The sequence below is a fragment of the Chlorocebus sabaeus genome, chromosome 16, assembly GCF_047675955.1.
Source record: "Chlorocebus sabaeus isolate Y175 chromosome 16, mChlSab1.0.hap1, whole genome shotgun sequence".
Taxonomy (NCBI): domain Eukaryota; kingdom Metazoa; phylum Chordata; class Mammalia; order Primates; family Cercopithecidae; genus Chlorocebus; species Chlorocebus sabaeus.
This window is the reverse complement of record NC_132919.1, coordinates 16366240-16388896: the sequence shown is the minus strand read 5'-3', so window position 1 is coordinate 16388896 and position 22657 is coordinate 16366240. Positions and strand designations below refer to the sequence as shown.

The following is a 22657-nucleotide window of genomic DNA, read 5'->3' as shown; positions in this document are numbered from 1 at the left end:
CCTGTAATCCCAGCATTTTGGGAGGGCAAGGCGGGAGGACAGCTTGAGGCCAGTGGTTTGAGATAAGCCTGTGCAGTGAGAGCCCATCTCTACAAAAAATTTAAAAATTAGCTGGGCACGGCGGTGGTACAAACCTGTAGTCCCAGCTACTCACGAGGCTGAGGTGGGAGAATCACTTGAGCCCAGGAGCTCAAAGTTACAGTGAGCTATGACTGTGTTACTGCATTTTGGCCTGGGTGATAGAGTGAAACCTTGTCTTTAAAAATAAAATGAAATAAAAAATAAACCATCACTCAAGTTTTAAGGCTACTAACTTTTGAGTATTCAAGAACTCAAATAATGTACCAACCACAGACACTCTCTGAAAGAACTTCTTTTTTTTTTTTTTTTTTTTTTTTTTTTTGAGAAGGAGTCTCACTCTGTCGTCCAGGCTAGAGTGCAGTGGCGTAATCTCGGCTCACTGCAAACTCCACCTTCCGGGTTCACGCCATTCTCCTGCCTCAGCCTCCCGAAAAGGTGGGACTACAGGTGCCGGCCACCACGCCCAGCTAATTTTTGGGGGGTTTTTTTTGTATTTTTAGTAGAGACGGGGTTTCACCGTGTTAGCCAGGATGATCTTGATCTCCTGACCTCATGATCTGCCCGCGTCAGCCTCCCAAGGTGCTGGGATTACAGGTATGAGCCACCGCGCCCAGCCAATACTCTCTGAAAGAATTTCTAAAGGATGTACCCAGCAAGAAAAATTAAGAGTAAAGAGTAAAATAAAAGTAACAACAGTGCACTGCAGCTTCCAGGTATAAGCAGGTAACACTGCTCAGAATTACCTTCCCACAGTCAGCAGCTAAAAAAAGGGCTTGATGACTGACAGAAATGAAGCAAATGAGGTGAGCCCTACCTACCATACTCTAGGCCCTCTGCCTAAAGGCAATTTCCAAACTGTAGCCATGGGAAGGGAACCTAATTCGTGTCCCACAATCACAGTCATTGAAGAAGCAACCGTACGAGGTCTGGATAAGCCATAGGGACTGAACTTTCAGAAGTGAGTTTCAAAGAGAAAGATTTCTTGAACTCTGAATTTAGGATCCCTTAAGCCTCTGTCTGAATTCTAGTCTGCAAATGCATAAGGAGAAATATCACAGGCTGGGATAAAAATAATTTCTGATGATAGAACAATTAGAAGCAACTATAAAGCAAACAATTCCCTGAGCTCACTCAGGGCAAGAACTCATTCAAATTTCTTCCAGCAAGAGTGAGGAAACCCCACTGAATACATGGGACATTCAACAGAAACCCTAGGAGACAAGCTTAGAAGTGGGGAATAAATTAGACCTAGAATAAAGAGACTACTCTAGACCTGCCCTAAGAGTTTAAAAACAAGCCTCAAAAGTAACTTAATTTCCTACCAGAAGGACTTCATCTCTCTTTACAGGAATATAACAAAGGCCAGCACTAAAAAAGTATGAAATTCACGTTCATATTCTAATCAAAAATGAAATCCATCTGCAATAAAAGTGTCACTGGATAAAATTAACAACAGGCTGAAAAGTACAAAAGAAAAGATCACTAACTATGATACCATAGCAAAATGAAGCTAATGGATTTAAAAACACAGGAGGAAAAAAAGTGAACAGAGGTACAGTGAACTGTGGAATAACATGCAACATGAGTAATTGGAGTCCCAGATAGAAACTAGGGGGAAAGGAGACAGGAAAAAATAATTGAAAAAACAATGGCCCCAAACTGCTCAAATTTTATGAAAATTGTAAATCCACAGAATCAGGAAGCTTAGTGAATGTCAGGGACAATAACGTATTCATTCAAAAAGCACAACAGCCAGGTTTTGTGACTCACACCTGTATTCCCATCTACTTGGGAGGCTGAGGCAAGAGGATCCCTTCAACCCAGTAGTTCTGGGCTACCGCTCTGGGCTGTGCCAATCAGATGTCTACACTAAGTTCAGCATTTATATGATGACCTCCCAGAAGCAGGGGGACTACCAGGTTGCCTAAGGAGGGATGAACCCGCCCAGGTTAAAAAAAAACAAAAAGGAGCAGGTCACAACTCCTGTGTGATCAGCAGTGGGACTGCACCTATGAAAACCACTGCACTCCAGCCTAGGCAACATAGCAAGACACCAATGATAAAGAGAAAACTCTTAAAAAGTAACAAGAGGAGACCAGGCACAGTGGCTCACACCTGAAATCCCCATACTTTGGGAGGCGAAGGCAGGCAGATCACTTGAGGCCAGGTGTTCAAGAACAGCCTGGCTAACATAGCAAAAACTTGTCCCTACTAAAAATACAAAAAATTAGCTAGGGCCGGGCACAGTGGTTCACGCCTGTAATCTCAGCACTTTGGGCGGCTGAGGCGGATGGATCACCTGAGGTCAGGAGTTCAAGACCAGCCTGATTAACATGAAGAAATCCCATCTGTAGCTACTAAAAATACAAAATTAGCCGGGCATGGTGGCACATGCCTATAATCCCAGCTACTCGGGAGGCTGAGGCAGGAGAATCACTTGAAGGAGGCGGAGGTTGTGGTGAGCCAAGATTGCATCACTGCACTCCAGCCTGGGCAACAAGAGTGAAACTCCGTCTCAAAAAAAAAAGATTAGCTGGGCATGGTAGTGCATGCCTGCAGCCCCAGCTACTCAGGAGGCTGAGGCACAAGAATTGCTTGAACCCGGGAGGTAGAGGTTGTAGTGAGCTGAGATCGTACCACTGCTCTCCAGCCTGAATGACAGAGCAAGACTGCCTCAAAAAAAACAACAAGTAGCCAGAGGGGGGAAAATGTGTTTTATACATTAATGAACAAAAATTAAGAATGACCACAGGCTTCTAGTCAGAAATCATACTAGCCAGAATACAATGATATGGTATCTCTTAAAATACTGAAACTGTCAACTTAGAATTCTATATCTAGTGAAAATAGTCTTCAGAAATAAAAACTTCTTCAGGCAAATAAAAGCTGAGATAATTAATTGCCAAAAGACCTAAACTAAGAGAAATGAAGTTCTTCAGGCAAAAACACAATAATATCAGAAGAAAACCTGAATATACAGAAAGAATGAAGGATGTCAGAAATGATATATACACAGACAATTAGAGAAGGAAAAAAACAATAAAGAGCAGAAATCAATGAAATAGAGAAAATAGTGAAAATGACTGAAACCAAAGGTAGTTCTTCAAGAATCTATTAAACTGATAAACCTCTAGGCAGACTGATTTAAAAAAAAACAAAAAACAAACAAACAAAAAAACACATTATCCACAAGAGGAACAACATCGCCAACATATCTGATCAAAGGCACTGAAATGATGAGGAAATATTGTGACAAATTATGTCAACAAATCTGATACCTTAAACAACAAAATACATCCAAACTGACTCAAGAAAAAAACTGAGTATCTGAATTATAACTATTAAAGAAAGGGAGCTCATATTTCAATTCTTCCCACAAAAAAAATTCTGGGCCCAATAGTTTCACTGATAAATTCCATCAAATATCTAAGGATGAAAAAGTATCAATCCTGGGCCACACGTGGTGGCTCACATCTGTAATCCCAGCACTTTGGGAGGCTGAGGCGGGTAGATAACCTAAGGTCAGGAGTTCGAGACTAGTCTGGCCAACATGGCAAAACCCTGTTGCAAATAAAAATACAAAAAATTAGCCAGGCAACGTGGTGGGCACTTGTAATCCCAATTACTTGGGAGGCTGAGGCAGGAGAATTGCTTGAACCAGGAGGAGGAGGTTGTAGTGAGCCAAGATCATGCAATTGCCCACTCCAACCTGGGTAACAGAGTAAGACTCAAAGGGAGAAAGAGGAGAAAGAGGAGAGAGGGGGAAAGAGAGGGTGAGGGGCAGAGAGAGAGAAAGAGAAGGCCAGGCACGGTGGCTCATGCCTATAATCCCAACACTTTGGGAGGCTGAGGCGGGTGGATCACTTGAGGTCAGAAGTTCGAAACCAGCCTGGCCAACACGGTGAAACCCCATCTCTACTAAAAATACAAAAATTAGCCAGGTGTGGTGGCACGCACCTGTAATCCCAACTACTCAGGAGGCTAAGGCAGTAGAATCGCTTGAACCCAGGAGATGGAGGTTGCAGTGATCCAAGATCATGCCACTGTACTCTAGCCTGGACGACAGAACGAGACTCCATCTCAAAAAAAAAAAAGTACCAATCCTACGCAAACCCCTTAAGAAAACACAGGAGTAAAGACCACTCTCCAAGCTAACATTATTCTTAATGCAGAAAGATTGAAACTCAATGCTTACCACGTCACATATAAAATTTTAATTCAAAATAGGTAATTTACCTAAATGAAAAACCTAAAATTATAAAACTTAGAAAAGAAAACATAAGTGAAAATCTTAGTGAATTTGGCAAAAATTTCTTAGGTATGACACAAAAAGCACAAAAAATGAACAACAAAAATAATAAATTGGGGCTGGGTACAGTGGCTCATGCCTGTAATCCCAGCACTTTGGAAGGCCGAGGAGGGTGGATCACCTGAGGTCAGGAGTTCGACCCCAGCCTGGCCAACATGGTGAAACTCCATCTCTACTAAAAATACAAAACTTACCTGGGCGTGGTGGCACATGCCTGTAATTCCAGCTACTCGGGAGGCTGAGGCAGGAGAATTGTTTGAACCCGGCAGGCAGAGGCTGCAGTGAGCTGAAATGGCACCATAGCACTCCAGCCTGGGTGACAGAGCAAGACTCCATCTCAAAAAAAAAAAAGTACACCGGACTTGATGAAAATAAAAAATGTACACTCTCCAAAGGATACTGTTAAGAAAATGAGGCAATACTTCTTTTAATAATCTAGATACAACAAATATATAGCTATATGTTTTCTAAGTAATTTAACTTATAATAATCAAAAACTGGAATAGGTGACTGGATAAATTGTGGTATACCCATACTCAACAATAAAAAGGAATGAACTGAGACATGCCAGACATGGATAGATCACAGAAGTATCATGGGAAGCAAAAGAGGCCATAGACAAAAGAGTTCCCATGAAGCTCAGAACATATACAATGTATTATGATAGAAAGCAGATCAGTGGTTTCCTAGGAGCTGAGGTTAGTAGGAAGTGGGGGAGAAGGACTGACACCGATGGGGTGCCAAGGAGGATGGGGTACCAAGAAACGTTCTGGAGTGTTAGAAATGTTGTTCATCTTCATTTTGGTGATGGTTCTATGAGTTTATGAATTTTTCAAAATTTGTTACAATGTACACATATAATGAGTGCATTAATAAAGATATATGTATATATACATAAACTAAACTGCAAAGTTAATTTTGTTTCTTTTAAGATGAGGTTTCACTCTTGTTGCCCAGGCTGGAGTGCAACAGCACGATTTTGGCTCATTGCAACCTCCGCCTCTCGGGTTCAAGCGATTCTCCTGCCTCAGCCTCCCGAGTAGCTGGGATCACAGGTGCCTGTCACGATGCCTGGCAAATTTTTTCGTATATTTAGTAGAGAAGGGGTTTCACCATGTTGGCCAGGCTAGTCTCAAACTCCTGACCTCAAGTGATCCACCCGCCTCAGCCTCCCAAAGTGCTGGGATTAAAGGCGTGAGCCACCGCGCCCGGCCTGATTTTTTAAAAAAACCAGCAGCAACAATAATCCAGAAAATTGGTAATCAGATGAATAACACTGGGGTAGGGGGACAATACAAGCAAAATTCAACACCCAATCATGACAGAAATTCTCAAACTAGGAACAGAAAGCAACCTCTTCAACCAAAAGCATCAACAAAAACGTGCAACTAACATTCCATGTAATGGTGAAAGACTAAATGCCTCCCTACACAGGAACAATGTAAGAATGTCCATTCTAACTCTGTAATCATGACTACACTTCAAAGGAGTCCTCAGTAGGACCCCACAATACATTTTGATGACAAATCTGCTTTCTTAGTCTCTGAGATGGTCGTTTTATCCCATCCTTTCCTATTTTTCTTTAAACCTCTTACACCCATATTCTTGGTCTCCCTCTGAGATGATTATTTCACCTCATATTTTATTTTTCACAAGGTAAATCAATCTCTTACAAACTCTTCCTATGATAAAGTCTTCCTTCCTATCTACCATCCCTTCCTTCCTTCCTACCTACTATGCAAATCTTCCTACCATCAATCTCTCAAGAAGAGAGAGGTTTTTATCCTGGCCATCTCTCAAGACATGCGAAGTTATCTGGCCAGCTTAAAACTCAACCACAACTTGGGAGTATAAATATAGGTCTTACCCTAGAAATTCTAGAGCATTGATACGTTTTCTATTTATCATCAATTCCTATCATCAAAAGCAAAGACAAGTTCAACTCCTGAAATCCGGCATAAAACCACAGTAAGAAGACAGAAATAATTAATTCCCAACCTTTGGTTCCTCGTCTTTGTAAATAGCTCTTGCCACTTAAAAAAATGTAAATTTGGTGGTTTCTGACCAACATGTGTCTTAAATAGGAAAAGTAAAGAAAAACACAAAAAACATGTAAAATTTGCATAGTATTTGTTCCTTACCTGCTGGTGGCGGGTGCTGGGAAATGTATACTGGACAGAGTGAGGAGGATAACGACTTTGTTCTGTGCTGAATGCTCCTTGGTTGGGAGGATAACCTGAACTTGACATTATCAGTAAAGAAGTCCTCACCAGACTGTGAGATCAACGCCAATAAACAATCATGTTTCCAGGAAACCACCTAAACAGGATGGGAAAAAATAGAAGTAATAAGAACTAAAACACCAAGTGTACTTCTTTCTTTTTTTTTTTTTTTGAGACAGAGTCTCGCTCTGTCACCCAGGCTGGAGTGCAGTGGCGCGATCTATTCTCACTGCAAGCTCCGCCTCAGGTTCACACCATTCTCCTGCCTCAGCCTCCCAAGTAGCTGGGACCACAGGTGCCCACCACCATGTCCAGCTAGTTTTTTTGTATTTTTTTAGTAAAGACGTGGTTTCACCGTGTTAGCCAGGATGGTCTCGATCTCCTGACCTCGTGATCCGCCCACCTCGGCCTCCTAAAGTGCTGGGATTATAAGCATGAGCCACCGCGCCCAGCCAACACCAAGTGTACTTCTAATAAATTATAACTATAGCTACATAAATAAAACCAGAATTACCAGTAAAAGCTTCCTCTCATGTATTTACTTAATAAAAGTTACCAAAGTTTCAAAACATTAATGGGTCATTTCTTTTTATGCTTAAAATAGGTTAATATGTGACAAATAATATAATTAGCTATATAAGTAAAAACAGTATATAAAAACAGCATAAGGTCTGACACATTGTAACTGCTCAGTAAATATCTTTCTATAAATGTCTGAGAAACAAATATAAAGACAAAAATACATGGTTCTAAATTTGGGAGTTGATAAGTCAATTGTGAAAAGAATTCAAGAGTAGTTTTAAGGTATTTGTGCAGAGGAAGTATTGTCTTTATTTAATAATTCTGAAGCAAGGATGATAAAATACTAAGTTTTGTAATCACAGATGGTAGGTAGTTGGACATTTGCTATATTACTCTTTGCATGCTTCTATGGACCTAAAATAGCAAATAAAGAAAAGGCCAGGAGTGGTGGCTACTCCTGTTAATCCCAGCACTCTGGGAGGCTAAGGCAGGCGGATCACTTGAGGTCAGGAGTTCCGAGACTAGCCTGGCCAACATGGTCAAACCTCCTTTCTACTAAAAATACAAAAATTAGCCAGGCATGATGACATGCGCCTGTAATCCCAGCTACTTGGGAGGCTGAGGCAGGAGAACTGCTTAAGCCTGGGAGGCGGAGGTTGCAGTGAGCCAAGATCACGCCACTGTACGCCAGCCGGGGCAACAGAGTAAGACTCCGTCTCAAGAAAAAACAAAGAAAAACAAAGCCATCTTCATTATAAAGTACATTCCTACTTATCCACAATTCCAGACTAATTTGATTTGTCTTTTGTCTGTCTTTTCTTGTGCCAATGCCATACTTTTCAAATTACTATAGTATTACGAGGTTTCATATTTAGCAAGGCAAGTTTCACCTGCGCTGTGCTTTGTTGTTGCTGCTACTTTCATCGCCTTCTCAGCTATTCTAGCACATTTCCTCTTGCACACAAGCATCAGAGTCGGCTTGTCAGGTCCCATAGAAATTCTGGATAAGAACACATAAATACTGAATTCACAGACTGACTAATGGGAGAACAGGTACCTTTATACTCCTGAGTATTCCCATCCTAAAACATGATTATCTATGTTTATGTTTCAGGATAGCATAAATATTTATGTTATACATAATTAATATGGGAGTATTTTACATACATATGATAAAGAATATTACATATGTATAAAAATGTGTGCTATAATATATAATTTCTATCTTAATTATATATAAAACTCCCATGACAAAAATGTTATATACATACACATATATACATGTGCATGTGTGTACATACACTCTAAGACAGGATTTCTATTATTACCTAATTGGGTGGTTTTAAAAAAACAGAATTTATACATAAGATGAAAATTATATAACTGCGTATATAAAAATATATAAATTTTATATATATAAAATCTCCACCCATTTAATAATTTATTCGTAAAGTTTTAATTTTGTTTCCATCATTTCAAGGGATTTGGGAAGAGGGCAAATTCAAAAAATAATTCAGTGTGACAACTTGATCAATTTCCCAGTTTTTATCAATATATTCTTTATCCAGTTTAGGTTTAGAAAATAAAATTTTCTAGGGAATTATCATTCAATCTAACTTTAAAACAAAACTTGTAGGCTGGCCACAGTGGCTTACACCTGTAATCCCAGCACTTTGGGAAGTCAAGATCGGAGGATCTCCTAAGGCCAGGCATTCGAGACCAGTCAGGGCAATGAAGGCAGACTTATCTCTACAAGAAAATTGAAATAATAATAATAATAATTAGTCAGGCATGGCAGCACACACCCATGGTCCCAGCTGCCTGGGAGGCTGAAGCAGGAGGATCACTTGAACCCAGGAGGTCAAGACTGCAGTAAGCCGTGATTGTGCCACCGCACTCCAGCCTGGGTGATACAAGGAAACTCTGACTCAAAAAACAAAAGAAAAAACATATAGAAAGAACTTTAAGGCCGGGCGCAGTGGCTCATGCCTGTAATCCCAACACTTTAGGAGGCCAATGCGGGCAGATCACAAGGTCAGGAGTTCAAGGTCAGCCTGCCAACATGGTGAAACCCAATCTCTACTAAAGATACAAAATATTAGCCAGGCATGGTGGTGCATGCCTGTAAACCCAGCTACTGGGGAGGCTGAGGCAGAAGAATCACTTGAAGCTGGGAGGCAGAGGTTGCAGTGAGCCGAGATGGCGCCACTGCATTCCAGCCTGGGCGAGGGGTCCAGACTCCGTCTCAAAAAAAAAAAAAAAAAAGAACTTTAAAAACCATATGTGGTACCATGTAATATATAAATATTTTAAATAAATATACCATATTTCCTCCTGATGTCACATTTCCTGCTGCTGTGAAAGCTGACCAGGAAAAGAGTCAGAAGACTGACCAGTTGTCCCTCAGTCTGTTTTCTCCCTGCTCCCTTCCAAGGCCCAAGGCATGGAGGTCAGCAAATCTTAAGGATTGGAAGGTTGAGATTACCCAGCTAACACTGATTTGACAGATGAGAAATCTGAAGATCAGAGAAAGTCAACAATTCCTCCAATATCACATAATCGTCTGTGGCAAAACGGGAAAAACTAATGTTTTCTGCAATGCTTTGCCGCTTTCTCAGCAAGTAGTGAACTAGGAGGAGCTGAGATGTTCAGTGAGACCACACATTAAAACCACCTGAGGAGCTTTCTCCTCATCTATACACCTGCAACTGCTCCAAGTGGAAGGGGAAAAGCCAACATTTGGCCTTGTGGGGAGGGTTGATCTTTTTGGAAATAAATATTATATGCAGGACTTAAGAGTTTTTAAAAGTACCACAGAATACAAAGTGAAAAATCTCCTCGCCCTTCTCCTCTAGCTGCTACCCAGTTACCCTCCCAGAAAGCAACTAAAGTTACTAGTTTCTAGAGTGTCCTTTAGAAAGATCCTACACATACATACACTCACACTTTTCCCCCTATGTAAATGGTAGCATACTAGATACACACTGTTCTGTATCTTGCTTTTATTACTTAATACATCTTGGCTGGCCGGGTGCGGTGGCTCACGCCTGTAATCCCAGCACTTTGGGAGGCCGAGGTGGGCGGATCACAAGGTCAGGAGATCGAGACCATCCTGGCTAACACGGTGAAACCCCGTCTCTACTAAAAATACAAAAAAATTAGCCGGGCATGGTGGCAGGCGCCCATAGTCCCAGCCACTCAGGAGGCTGAGGCGGGAGAATGGCGTGAACCTGGGAGGCGGAGCTTGCAGTGAGCCGAGATCACGCCACTGCATTCCAGCCTGGGTGACAGAGCGAGATTCCATCTCAAAAAAAAAACAAAAAATAAAAAAAATCTTGGCAATTATTCTCATGAATTTATGGTTCTTTCTATTGCTAAAGAGTATTTCACTATATGGGCCGGGCATGGTGGCTCACGCCTGTAATCCCAGCACTTTGGGAGACTGAGGCGGGTGGATCACCTGAGGTCGAGAGTTCGAGACCGGCCTGACCAACATGGTGAAACCCCATCTCTACTGAAAATACAAAAATTAGCCAGGCATGGTGGCACATGCCTGTAATTCCAGCTACTCGAGAGGCTGAAGCAGAAGAATCGCTTGAACCTGGGAAGCAGAGGTTGCGGTGAACCGAGATCGTGTCATTGTACTCCAGCCTAGGCAACAAGAGTGAAACTCAGTCAAAAAAAAAGAGTATTTCACTATATGAACGTTCATTCATTTTGTAAGTTTTCCAACTAATTCTGATCTGCTGTCCTAAAACATGCTTTAAGTGATCTATCTCTGCGTTCTCCTCCCAACTCAGACATCCCAAATAAATAAAGCTATAAATGGAATGGAGAAGCAAAAAAAAAAAAAAGATTTTAATCCAGGGTCATCCAATTTTTTTCCAACAGTGGCCTAAATGATTAGAAATCCATGAGGTATAATTTTTTTAATGCACATTGTTTAACTTTCAGCTATGGTGAGTCCTGAGTTCAACAATTACACTCAATGTCACTCAAAGTCACAAGTTAAGTGACTTGTCCATTTTTTCCCTCATCTCAGTAATCCTTCCTGTTGTCCTAGTTTTGTGGTATGACTTTAGTGAAGTTTAACTTTATTATCTCAAAAAAAAAAAAAAAAAGTCAGTTTTATTTAAAAGTACTATCCGCCCAACACAGAAGGGAAAAAAAAACAAAAACAAAACACTAGCAAAATCAGGAAATTAGCCCCTACTGGCATACAAATTTACAGGTTAAAGCAAGCCCTTCCTGTCCTCACATGAACTGCAGCCTGGAGAACACTACAACCTCCTTCCTCAAAACGTATCCACGAGATACACAGCAACAGTGCTCAGATCTTGTTTTTTAACCAGAATGTTTTCCTCAAAAGTCTTAAATGAAAGCTAAATGTACAAAAGATACAATGGAGAAACATTCTGATCTAGTGAGAATGGGAGACCTAGGATTCATCTTTTCAGTCTCCCCCTGCCCTTCCCCATCCTCCCCTCCACCCTTCACTCCAGTCCTGGCTCACTAAGATAACTGGGCAGAATACTTTACATTTGAAATCCACTGAAATAAAAGAATCTAGCTTAAAGTTCAGACTGAAGGGGAAGGAAGCACCTTAAGTGGCAGTATCAAATTATAACTTCAGTTCTTAGCCACCGAAACTCATTAACTCAGGGTAGTTACATGGTTGACTCATGAACTGAAAAAAATTCTATGAATTGTTTAAGAAATCTGATCAAGATTTTATAATCAACTTCCTCATCTCTTAAATATCAACATACAATGTTTTAGGATGGGAATAATATAGTAATAATTATATGTCACTGTCATAAAAGACAATAGCACTTCTAACTGAATTACACAGATAAACCCAGACCTAGCCTCTTATATATTGCAAACAAGCAATACGATATTGCAAAATGAAAATTATCTATTTAAGTTCCTTTTTAAATCTTCTCATATTAAATAAACACATACATACTCACTCAACAGGAAAATCTTGCAACAACAAAATTTCAAATACTATCCTGCCAAAAAAAAAAAAAGCAATTTTTCCTCTCAGCAGGAACTCCTGGCTTTTGGCCCACAACCTTTGCATAACCAAAATGTGTTATGCAAAGGTGTTCAAGGTGGCCTAAGCCATCTTGGAAAAAAAGCTAAAAATGGCCGGGCACAGTGGCTCACACCTGTAATCCCAGCACTTTGAGAGGCCAAGGCTGGCGGATCACAAGGCCAGGAGATCAAGACCATCCTGGCTAACGTGGTGAAACTCCATCTCTACTAAAATACAAAAAAAAAATTAGCCGGACAAGGTGGCACGCACCTGGTAGTCCCAGTTACTTGGGAGGCTGAGGCAGGGGAATCGCTTGAATCCGGGAAGCGGAGGTTGTAGTGAGCTGGCATCACACCACTGCACTCTAGCCTGACAACAGAGTGAGACTCCATCTCACACAAAAAAAAAGAAGCTAAAAATACACTTCACTGTGGCAGGACTAAAGATGCCACTTCGGATGAGCAAGAATGAATCCACCAAGCGTCACAATATAGGTGAAGCCTACATTTCACCAAAGCAGAAAAAGGATCCTACAAAATATGCAATTTTTAACTGATAAAATAATAAAATATCCTAATACACAAGTATGGGATAGGGCAATGCCTCTATGACATTCAAATGCTAAAATATTAGTTATTAAACTGAGGCAAATTAGGTCACACCAGTTCCCACAAAGCTGTCCAACTCTAGTCCAAATTCTAAAAGTATGTTAGGCAAGACAAGGCTAAGAAGGATCACCACCCTGGGCATCCCAACCACCTAAAATCCTCCAACCTGGGGACAATTTAAACAAAGACAACCTCCTAAACATATTACAGAGTCCAGCATCCAGGAGAGAAAAGACTAGAAATTATCTAAGTGAATTCTGTAATTTGTACAAGACCAGAGTGGTGCTATACTGGAATAAATTTTCTCTTGTAAAATAAACTAAAGCATTCTTCTCTTTGGGGGGAAAAAAAGCTACTGTTTCTCAGCCTTTGGTTAAGATCTACTCTGGGGGAATGCCATTAACAAGGTATTTTATTTGCAGCCTCTTTTGATATCATGACATCTTACTTAAAGACAGAGAAACAAATGGAAGCTAAAGAAAAAGCTTTTTAGTTAACCTATCCTACCTCTTATAAAATATGATATTGAAAGAAAAATTTTAATAAGGATATAATTATTTGATAAATCTATGGGTACACATATTCAATAAGTAATTCTGGCCAGGCACAGTGGCTCATGCCTGTAATCCCAGCACTCTGGGAGACCGAGGCAAGTGGATCACTAGAAGCCAGGAGTTTGAGACCAGTCCAGCCAAAAAGGCGAAACCCTGTCTACACTAAAAATACAAAAACTAACCGGGCGTGGTGGCACATGTCTGTAATCCCAGCTACTCAGGAGGCTGAGCACAAGAATCACTTGAACTCAGGAGGCAGAGGATGCAGTGAGGCGAGACCGTGTCACTGCACTCCAGCCTAAGCAACAAAACAAGACTCTATCTCAAAAAATAATAATAAATAATATATAATTCTTAAATGAAAGGAAAATGATGCTACTTTACCTCTACATAAAGTGCTGTCCCAAGACAGCAGTACAATATAACAATATCCAACTGAGAACTCTGTGGTATATCGGCACTACATTGAACTAATTCTCTGAACTGAACAACACTCACTCACTCAACTTATAAGAACAAATGTTATTTCAAACCCAGCCAAGTGTGGTGGCTCATGTCTGTAATCCCAGCACTTTGAGAGGCTGAGGCAGGTGGATCACTTGAGGTCAGGAGTTCAAGGCCAGTCTGGCCAACCTGGTGAAATCTTGTCTCCACTAAAAATACAAAAAATTTGGCTGGGCGTGGTGGCTCACGCCTGTAATCCCAGCACTTTGGGAGGCTGAGGCAGGCGGATCACGAGGTCAAGAGTTCGAGACTAGCCTGACCAACATGTGAAACCCCATCTCTACTAAAAACACAAAAATTACTTGGGCATAGTGGCGTGCGCCTATAATCCCAGCTGATTGGGAGGCTGGGGCAGGAGAATTGCTTGAACCCGGGAGGCAGAGTTTGCAGTGAGCAGAGATCACACCACTGCATTCCCGCCTGGGCGACAGCGCAAGACTCCATCTCAAAAAATAATAATAATAATACAAAAAATTAGTCAGGCGTGGTGGTGTGCACCTGTAATCCCAGCTACTCAGGAGGCTGAGGCATGAGAATCACTTGAACCTGGGAGGTGGAGGTTGCAGTGAGCCGAGATCACACCCCTGCACTCCAGGCTCAGTGACAGAGCAAGACTTCATCTTAAAAAATAAAAATAAAAATAAATAAAAAAAAAAGAACAAATATATTTCACAACCAAAATGGATGACTACATGCCAATTCCCTCCTTGATTAACACAAAAGAACAAAGAAATTGAGATAAAAATTTTAATGTAGATATTTGGCCTGAATAAACAGATATAACAATATCTAAGTGGATATTACTAAAAGAGTTACCATTTATTGAGTTCTACATATATACTAGGCAGTGTACTAAGACTTGGTGTGTTCATGAGCTCACCTAAAAGTCTGGTTCCACTATTACCTCTAAGGCTGTAGGGAAGCTACATAACTTCCTCAAGCTATGTTTTTCTAACTCAGAGACAGATACCTTAAAGATCACCTGCTGCTGCCTCCCCTTTGACCCACTAACAGAGACAGGTTATTAAGCAATATAAAACAAGGGTTATGAACAGACTCTGTTTTTTGCTGCACCCGCCTCAGCACCCCCAAGCTCCATAAATCTTCCTCTGTCGCCCAGGCTGGAGTGCAGTGGCCGGATCTCAGCTCACTGCAAGCTCCGCCTCCCGGGTTCACGCCATTCTCCGGCCTCAGCCTCCCGAGTAGTTGGGACTACAGGCGCCCGCCACCTCGCCCGGCTAGTTTTTTTTGTATTTCTTAATAGAGACGGGGTTTCACCGTGTTAGCCAGGATAGTCTCGATCTCCTGACCTCGTGATCCGCCCGTCTCGGCCTCCCAAAGTGCTGGGATTACAGGCTTGAGCCACCGCGCCCGGCCAGCTCCATAAATCTTAAAGTCAAATGCTTTTAGCCTACTTTATTTTGGTACACACGTTAGAAACAAACAGAGCTATCAGACACCACCTATGAAGGCAAAGATCAGCTCTGTTCTGCTCTACATGGCCTCTGCAGCAGTTAGCAGTACTTAGCTCTCAGTAACACCCACTCCAACAGCAAGTTGTTTAGCTGTTCCTTACACACATACATACACACACACACACACACACACACACCTCTGAAGCCTCCCAGGCCTCTCTATCTGACTACCACCATCCTTACCTATTGCCGCAAAAAAATTCCTAACTGGGCTTCCCACTTCAATACTTTCTCAACTCAAAAAGCCAAGTATTCTTTTTAAGCCTTAAATCAGAACACATCACTCTCCTGCTTCAGATTCCCCAAGGATTTCCTAAGCGCAGCAAACAAACTCTAAACCACCTACGATGACCCAAGGCCCTACTTGATTTGGCCTGCTTACTTTCCAGATTGTTTGCTAGGCCCCAGCAACGTGAGTTTCCTTTCAGTTTCTTCAGGAGCCCTTCTCTGCCAAGTCCTTCCTAGCTGGGCCTTTGTCCTTCTTTACTCTCTGCCAGGAATGCTGTTCCTGGCTCATTCAGGTGGCTAGCTCCTCCTCAAACTTAAGGTCTCAGTTCAAATGTCATCTCAGAAGAGTCTTTCCAACCACCCTACATATAAGGTAAGCTCCCACTTGTTACTCCCCATCATATCACCCTTTTGGTTCCTTTATAGGTTTATCATAATCTTAAATGGATTATGTACTTCATTTTATTTGAGTATATTCTGTCTTCTCTCACTAGAATAAAAGCTACCTGTTTGATTCTCTACAATATTTGTTGAATAAAATAAACAAACAAACTCCCATTCATGGGTCTGATGTTTTTTAAAAGAAATAAAGAAGAACAAGACTTATTTGTACAGGACTTATTTGAAGCAAAGTTTGAAAATCTACTGAGGGACATAAAAATCTATTTGAACACAGGACAGAAAGTACATAAAGATGTCAATTTCCCCAAACTTCACCTACAATTTCAGTATTCCCAATCAACATTCAGTATTCAATAAAAATCTCTATGATTTCTTTTTGAATGTCACAGAATGATTCTAAAGTTCATATAGAAGAACACATAGACCAGAATTGTCACAGTATGAAAAAAAAAGAGTAATGAACAGGTAACTAACCCCATCTGTATTAAAATTATAAAATGATACTAATTTAAAGGGTATGGTAACACACGAGATCAAAATAAAATAATAAGGTCAATCAGAAATAGTCCCAAACACATTTAGTAAATGACAAAAGTTGCAATTCTAACAGCGGGGCAAAAAACAGATTATTCACTAAATGGTGCTGACACAACTAGCTAGTTGGGGTAGAATTCATACACAATTTTATTCCCCAAAATATGTCTCACTTCTTATACCAGAAATAAATTCCAGATGGATCAAAGAATTAGAAGTTTTAAAAAGAGAAGGAAAAGAAAAGGAGAAAAAGAAACCATTGAAGTATTAAATTACAATCTGAGGACTTCTTTGTTTTAAAAATACAAAAAGGCAAGCAGTCAAAAAGTCTTCCTCTCATTCTTTCTTCTTACTATGACAACCAGTGTTTCCAAGTATCATATATCCTGTGATATACAAGCAAACATGTATACAATGCTTTTCATCTTTAACGCAAAGAAACACAGAGGCATATAATGTCACTTTGTTTTTCTAGTTTAGTAGATAGGTGAATATTTTACATTTTGGAGTAAAGAAAGTCTTAAGTAGAGCACAAAACACAAAAGTCACATAAATAGACAAATAATCACAGCTAAGATTTATTGAGTATTTACTTACTTTGTGCCAGCCACTATGCCTAATGCTATTTACATTATGTCCATTTTACAAATAAGGAAATTAAGGTGTACCGAGGTTAAATAATGTGCCCAAGGTCCCACAGCAGCACAGTGCTGGGTTTGGATATATCTGAGTACATAACACTACAAAAGAATTGCTAGGGGGATATGTGCACACATATGAAAAAAGTGAATAAGGTCAGGCGCATTGGTTCACGCCTGTAATCCCAACACTTTGGGAGGCTGAGGTGGGCAGATCACCTGAAGTCAGGAGTTTGAGACCAGCCTGACCAAAATGGAGAAACCCCATCTCTAGTAAAAACACAAAATTAGTCAGGCACGGTGGCGCATGCCTGTAATCCCAGCTACTCAGGAGGCTGAGGCAGGAGAATCGCTTGAACCTGCGAAGTGGAGGTTGAGGTGAGCTGAAATCATGCCATTGCACTCCAGCCTAGGAAACAAGAACAAAACTCTCTCAAAAAAAAAAAAAAAAAAAAAGAAAGAAAAAGAAAGAAAAAGAAAGAAAAAAAAGAAAAAAGTGAATATGTAAAGAACTTTTTAACCTGTTAAAAACCAATAACCCCATCAGAAAATAACCAAAGAACAACAGTAGGCAATTTATAAAAGACATATGACTTGGCGTGGTGACGCACGCCTGTAATCCCAGCACTCTAGGAGGCCGAAGCGGGTGGATCATCTGAGGTCAGGAGTTGGACACCAGCCTGACTAACATGGTGAAACCCCATCTTCTACTAAATACATAAATTAGCCAGGCATAGTGGCGGACGCCTGTAATCCCAGCTACTTGGGAGGCTGAGGCAAGAGAATCGCTTGAACCTGGGAGGCGGAGGTTGCAGTGAGCCAAGATCGTGCCACTGCACTCCAACTTGGGCAACAAGAGCAAGGCTCTGTCTTAAAATGCAACAAACTCTCACTAGATTACATCCAGGAAGTAGTTCTTTCAATTTCAGTATATATACAAAATAATGTATTACTTATAATTAATGAAAGATAAGATTTTAAAATAGCATATCCTCCTTCGTGCATTAAAATGATTTTGGGTGAATATAAAGTAACTTCTTCTTCCCCCCTCAACAGAATATATATACTCCTACATCAGGTATATTTACATTCTGCATATTTTAGGTTATAACTCCTAGATAGCACAAGTTTTGATTTCATTCCAAATACCTCCAAATACATAAAAGTTACTGTAATTAAAAATGAATTTAAAACTCTTAAAGTAATGCAAAGTTAAACATCTTTGAACAGAAACTCAAAGTCATGATCATGACTACTTAAAACAAATATTTTCAAAATTACACAAATCGCTGTTATTGTCAAGGGAAATGAATTGCCTGAAACAAATTACTCTGAATGTGAAGTGTGTATGACAGTGATAATGGCAAGAAGAATGTCTTAGTTCAACAAAAGTACGGGGTAAAGGTGCAATCTATAAGCATAAAGGTGACTCTCATCATAAATCTAAGAGTCAAATTTTCCCCAGAAAAATGTAATCTTGGCCGGGTGCAGTGGCTCACGCCTGTAATCCCACCACTTTGGGAGGCTGAGGCGGGTGGATCACGAGGTCAGGAGATCGAGACTATCCTGGCTAACACGGTGAAACCCCGTCTCTACTAAAAATACAAAAAATTAGCTGGGCGTGGTGGCGGGCGCCTGTAGTCCCAGCTACTCGGGAGGCTGAGGCAGGAGAATGGCGTGAACCTGGGAGGCAGAGCTTGCAGTGAGCCAAGATCGTGCCACAGCACTCCAGCCTGGGCGACAGAGCGAGACTCCGTCTCCAAAAAAAAAAAAAGAAAAGAAAAGAAAAGAAAAGAAAAATGTAACCTCAACATATTTGGTTTTTATATCAGTTTATTTGTGTATAACAAAGAATAAAAACAGTCAAACAGCCCAAATTTGTTCCTCGAGTACACTGTATTGGGGGAAAGAAATCCAAATAAGTTGGGAATCTTGACTTTTCCTTTACTCCTGACTAATCTACTTAAGAATTTAATTTTTTATATAAAACTAGTCGATATTATTCTTTCAAAGGGAGTCCCAAATTCTATTATAATCCTATCAACACCAACCGTTCTGTATTTTTTTTTTTTTTTTTTTTTTGAGACGTAGTCTTGATCTGTTGCCAGGCTGGAGTGCAATGGCACTCACTGCAACCTCCGCCTCCAGGGTTCAAGCGATTCTCCTCCCTCAGCCTCCTGAGTAGCAGGGATTACAGGCACCCAACACTATGCCCGGCTAGTTTTTTGTTTTTTTGTTTTTTTGACATTTTTAGTAGGGATGGGGTTTCACCATGTTGGCCAGAATGGTCTCGATCTCTTGACCTCATAATCCACCTGCCTCGGCCTCCCAAAGTGCTGGGATTACAGGAATAACCCACCGCGCCCGGCCAGCCTTCCATATTTCTAACTCACAGTTTTCTCCTAGGATTGAAACTACTCCAAAATTCCCTGCATATATAAATTAAAACATTACTGCATTCTAATATTATCTAGAACCATGAGTGCTGTCTAGGATGAACCAATCCCATGTTTACTTTCTCTTCCTCCCCAAAATCCCAATAAACAGAATTTTTTTTTTTTTTTTTTTTTTTTTTTTTTTTTTTTGAGATGGAGTCTCGCTGTCACCCAGGCTGGAGTGCAGTGGCCAGATCTCAGCTCACTGCAAGCTCCGTCTCCCGGGCTCACGCCATTCTCCTGCCTCAGCCTCCCGGGTAGCTGGGACTACAGACGCCTGCCACCTCGCCCGGTTACTTTTTTGTATTTTTTAGTAGAGACGGGGTTTCACCGTGTTAGCCAGGATGGTCTCGATCTCCTGACCTCGTGATCCGCCTGTCTCGGCCTCTCAAAGTGCTGGGATTACAGGCGTGAGCCACCGCGCCCGGCCAGAATTTTTTTTTTTTTTAAAGAAATGCTTTTAACTGGGCTCAGTGGCCGGCACCTATAATCCCAGCACTTCAGGAGGCCAAGGTGGGAGGATCACTTGAGCCCACCAATCTGAGGTCAACCTGGGCAACATAATGAGACCCTGTTTCTACAAAATAAAAAAATTGACCAGGTGTGGTGGCACACACCTGTAGTCCCAGCTACTCAGGAGGACCGCGTGAGCCCAGGACTTGGAGGCTGTATTGAAATATGATCGCACCACTACACTCCAGTCTGGGCAACAGAGAGAGACCCTCTCTGTAAAAAAGAAAAAAAGAAAGAAATATTTTGATAATTTACTAATTACAGCTATGTTAGTCACTGACATTGGTGAAATTTCTACCTGTTTTTAAATTTCCAAAAACTATTCAGCATCAAACTGCCACATGTGTATCAGACATCTTCTACAGCATCCACACTAACTCTAGCTGCTAAGCTCTTTTTTATGTATTCAACAAGTATCTACTACTCCTGGGCATAGGGTGTTATTCTGGGAGTGGGAAAAGAGGAAAAAAAATTTTTAAAACTCAGATACAGACATGCCTACAAAGGGCTTATGGTCTAGAGGCAAAGGATCAAGAGTTTCCAGAATAAAAAATATACATTTTGGAGAAGAGGGAATAGGAGAGACACTTCCTGGATGATGTAATATGTGATCAAACCCTTGAAAAATAGGATAAATTTAGATGTAGTAGAGTTTGGAAGAGTAAGGGAGGAAAGGAGTATTCCAGAAGCAAGCATACTAACAAGAAAACACAAACAAAAAATTCTTCTTAATGCAACACAAAATAGCCCAAGTAGAATAAAGAAATATGCCATGCTTCAGTATTTAGGTAAAGATTATCAGCTTAATAAGAATATGCCTTTTCCTTTACAATAAATTTTATAGGCCGGGTATGGTGGCTTATGCCTGGAATCCCAGCACTTTGGGAGGCTATGGTGGGAGGATTACTTGAGCCCAGAATTTAAGACCAGGCTGGGCAAAAAAGTCAGACCCCGTCTCTATTTTTAAAAAATTAAAATAAAATAAATTTTATAGCATGAATACACAAAGAAAATGAATATTACAAATGAGCTTTTTGATGTAAAAAAAAATTCATAAAGAATACAGTCAGCCGAGTGCAATGGCTCACGGCTGTAATCCCAACACTTTGGGAGGTGAAGGCAGGCAGATCACTTCAGGCCAGGAATTCGAGACCAGCCTGGCCAAAATGGCAAAACTCCGTCTCTACTAAAAATACAAAAATTAGCTGGGCATGGTGGCATATGCCTGTAACCCCAGCTACTTGGGAGGCTGAGCACAAGAATCGCTTGAACCTGGGAAGTGGAGGTTGCAGAGAGCTGAGACTGTGCCACTGCACTCCAGCCTGGGCAACAGAGTGAGACTCTGTCTCAAAAAAAAAAAAAGGTTCATGTTTGTACTATTTATCTAAGCTTTTATATTAATATAACAATTGAAATCCTTCATACTTAAAAAAAAAAAAATCCAGAAGTCTGAGAATAGGCAAAACAGGCAACAGCTAATTTACAAAATAATTTAAACTACTTGTAGGCCGGGTGCAGTGGCTCACGCCCATAATCCCAGCACTCTGGGAGGCCGAGGCGGGCGGATCACCTGAGGTCGGGAGTTTGAGACCAGCCTGTCCAATATGTAGAAACCCTGTCTCTACTAAAAAATACAAAATTAGCCGGGCGTCGTGGCGGGCGCCTGTAGTCCCAGCGACTCGGGAGGCTAAGGCAGGAGAATTGCTTGAACCAAGGAGGCGGAGGTTACGATGAGCTGAGATGGCACCACTACACTCCAGCCTGGGCAACAAGAGTGAAACTCCATCTCAAAAATAATAATAATTATTATTATTATTATTTAACCTATTTGTTTGGGCCTCAGAGGTATTTAAACCACTGGCGTAATAAAATTTCCATCACTATAATACTTAAATTCCATGAAGTGTCACTGGATCCAGATAACCTCAAAGACATTTTTGTTTAAGAAGATATTCATCAAAGCAGATTAAAAATTAAGCAAACTAAATAATTCCTGATTAGTGTAACACTGACATAGATCAGTATCAATTTTTTCAAACTATATTTTCATTGCAGAAATTTAATATTAAGAAGTATCTTAAATTCAACACCTAAGCTAAATATCCAGAGTAATCTCTCATTTCCTATTACTCCAATTTTTTTTTTTTTTTTTTTTTTTTTCTTGAGACAGAGTCTTGCTCTGTCACCCAGGCTGGAGTGCAGTGGCACGATCTCAGCTTACTGCAAGCTCCGCCTCCCGGGTTCAAGCCATTCTCCTGCCTCAGCCTCCCAAGTAGCAGGGACTACAGGCACCCGCCACCACGCCAGGCTAATTTTTTGTATTTTTTTTTTTAGTAGAAATGGGGTTTCACCATGTTGGCCAGGATGGTCTCAATCTCCTGACCTCATAATCCGCACGCCTCGACTTCCCAAAATGCTGGGATTACAGGTGTGAGCCACCGCCACCAACCAATTTTTAAGTGTCAATTATCAAATCGATTCATCCCATGGATGATACAGTGTAACACAGTGAACACTATAATGGATATGAAAAGACTTAGATTTCCGCTATTGCCCAACTTTAGCAACTTAGGCAGATAAATCACTTTACT

General features: G+C 40.8%; 1 protein-coding gene across 14 annotated transcripts in view; it reads right to left on the bottom strand.

Moving 5' to 3' along the window:
- NCOR1 (nuclear receptor corepressor 1) overlaps positions 1–22657 on the bottom strand; it is a 188020-nt gene that overhangs the window by 160981 nt on the left and 4382 nt on the right. For 13 of the 14 annotated variants that reach the window (XM_008010473.3, XM_008010477.3, XM_008010484.3 and 10 more), the window contains one exon: positions 6532–6709. In XM_008010473.3, coding sequence (XP_008008664.1) covers positions 6532–6639 — 108 coding nt within the window. In that variant the 5' untranslated portion in view covers positions 6640–6709. Of the gene's footprint in view, positions 1–6531; positions 6710–8024; positions 8135–22657 lie in introns of all 14 variants that reach the window. The other variant, XM_037987823.2, reaches the window with a different exon arrangement.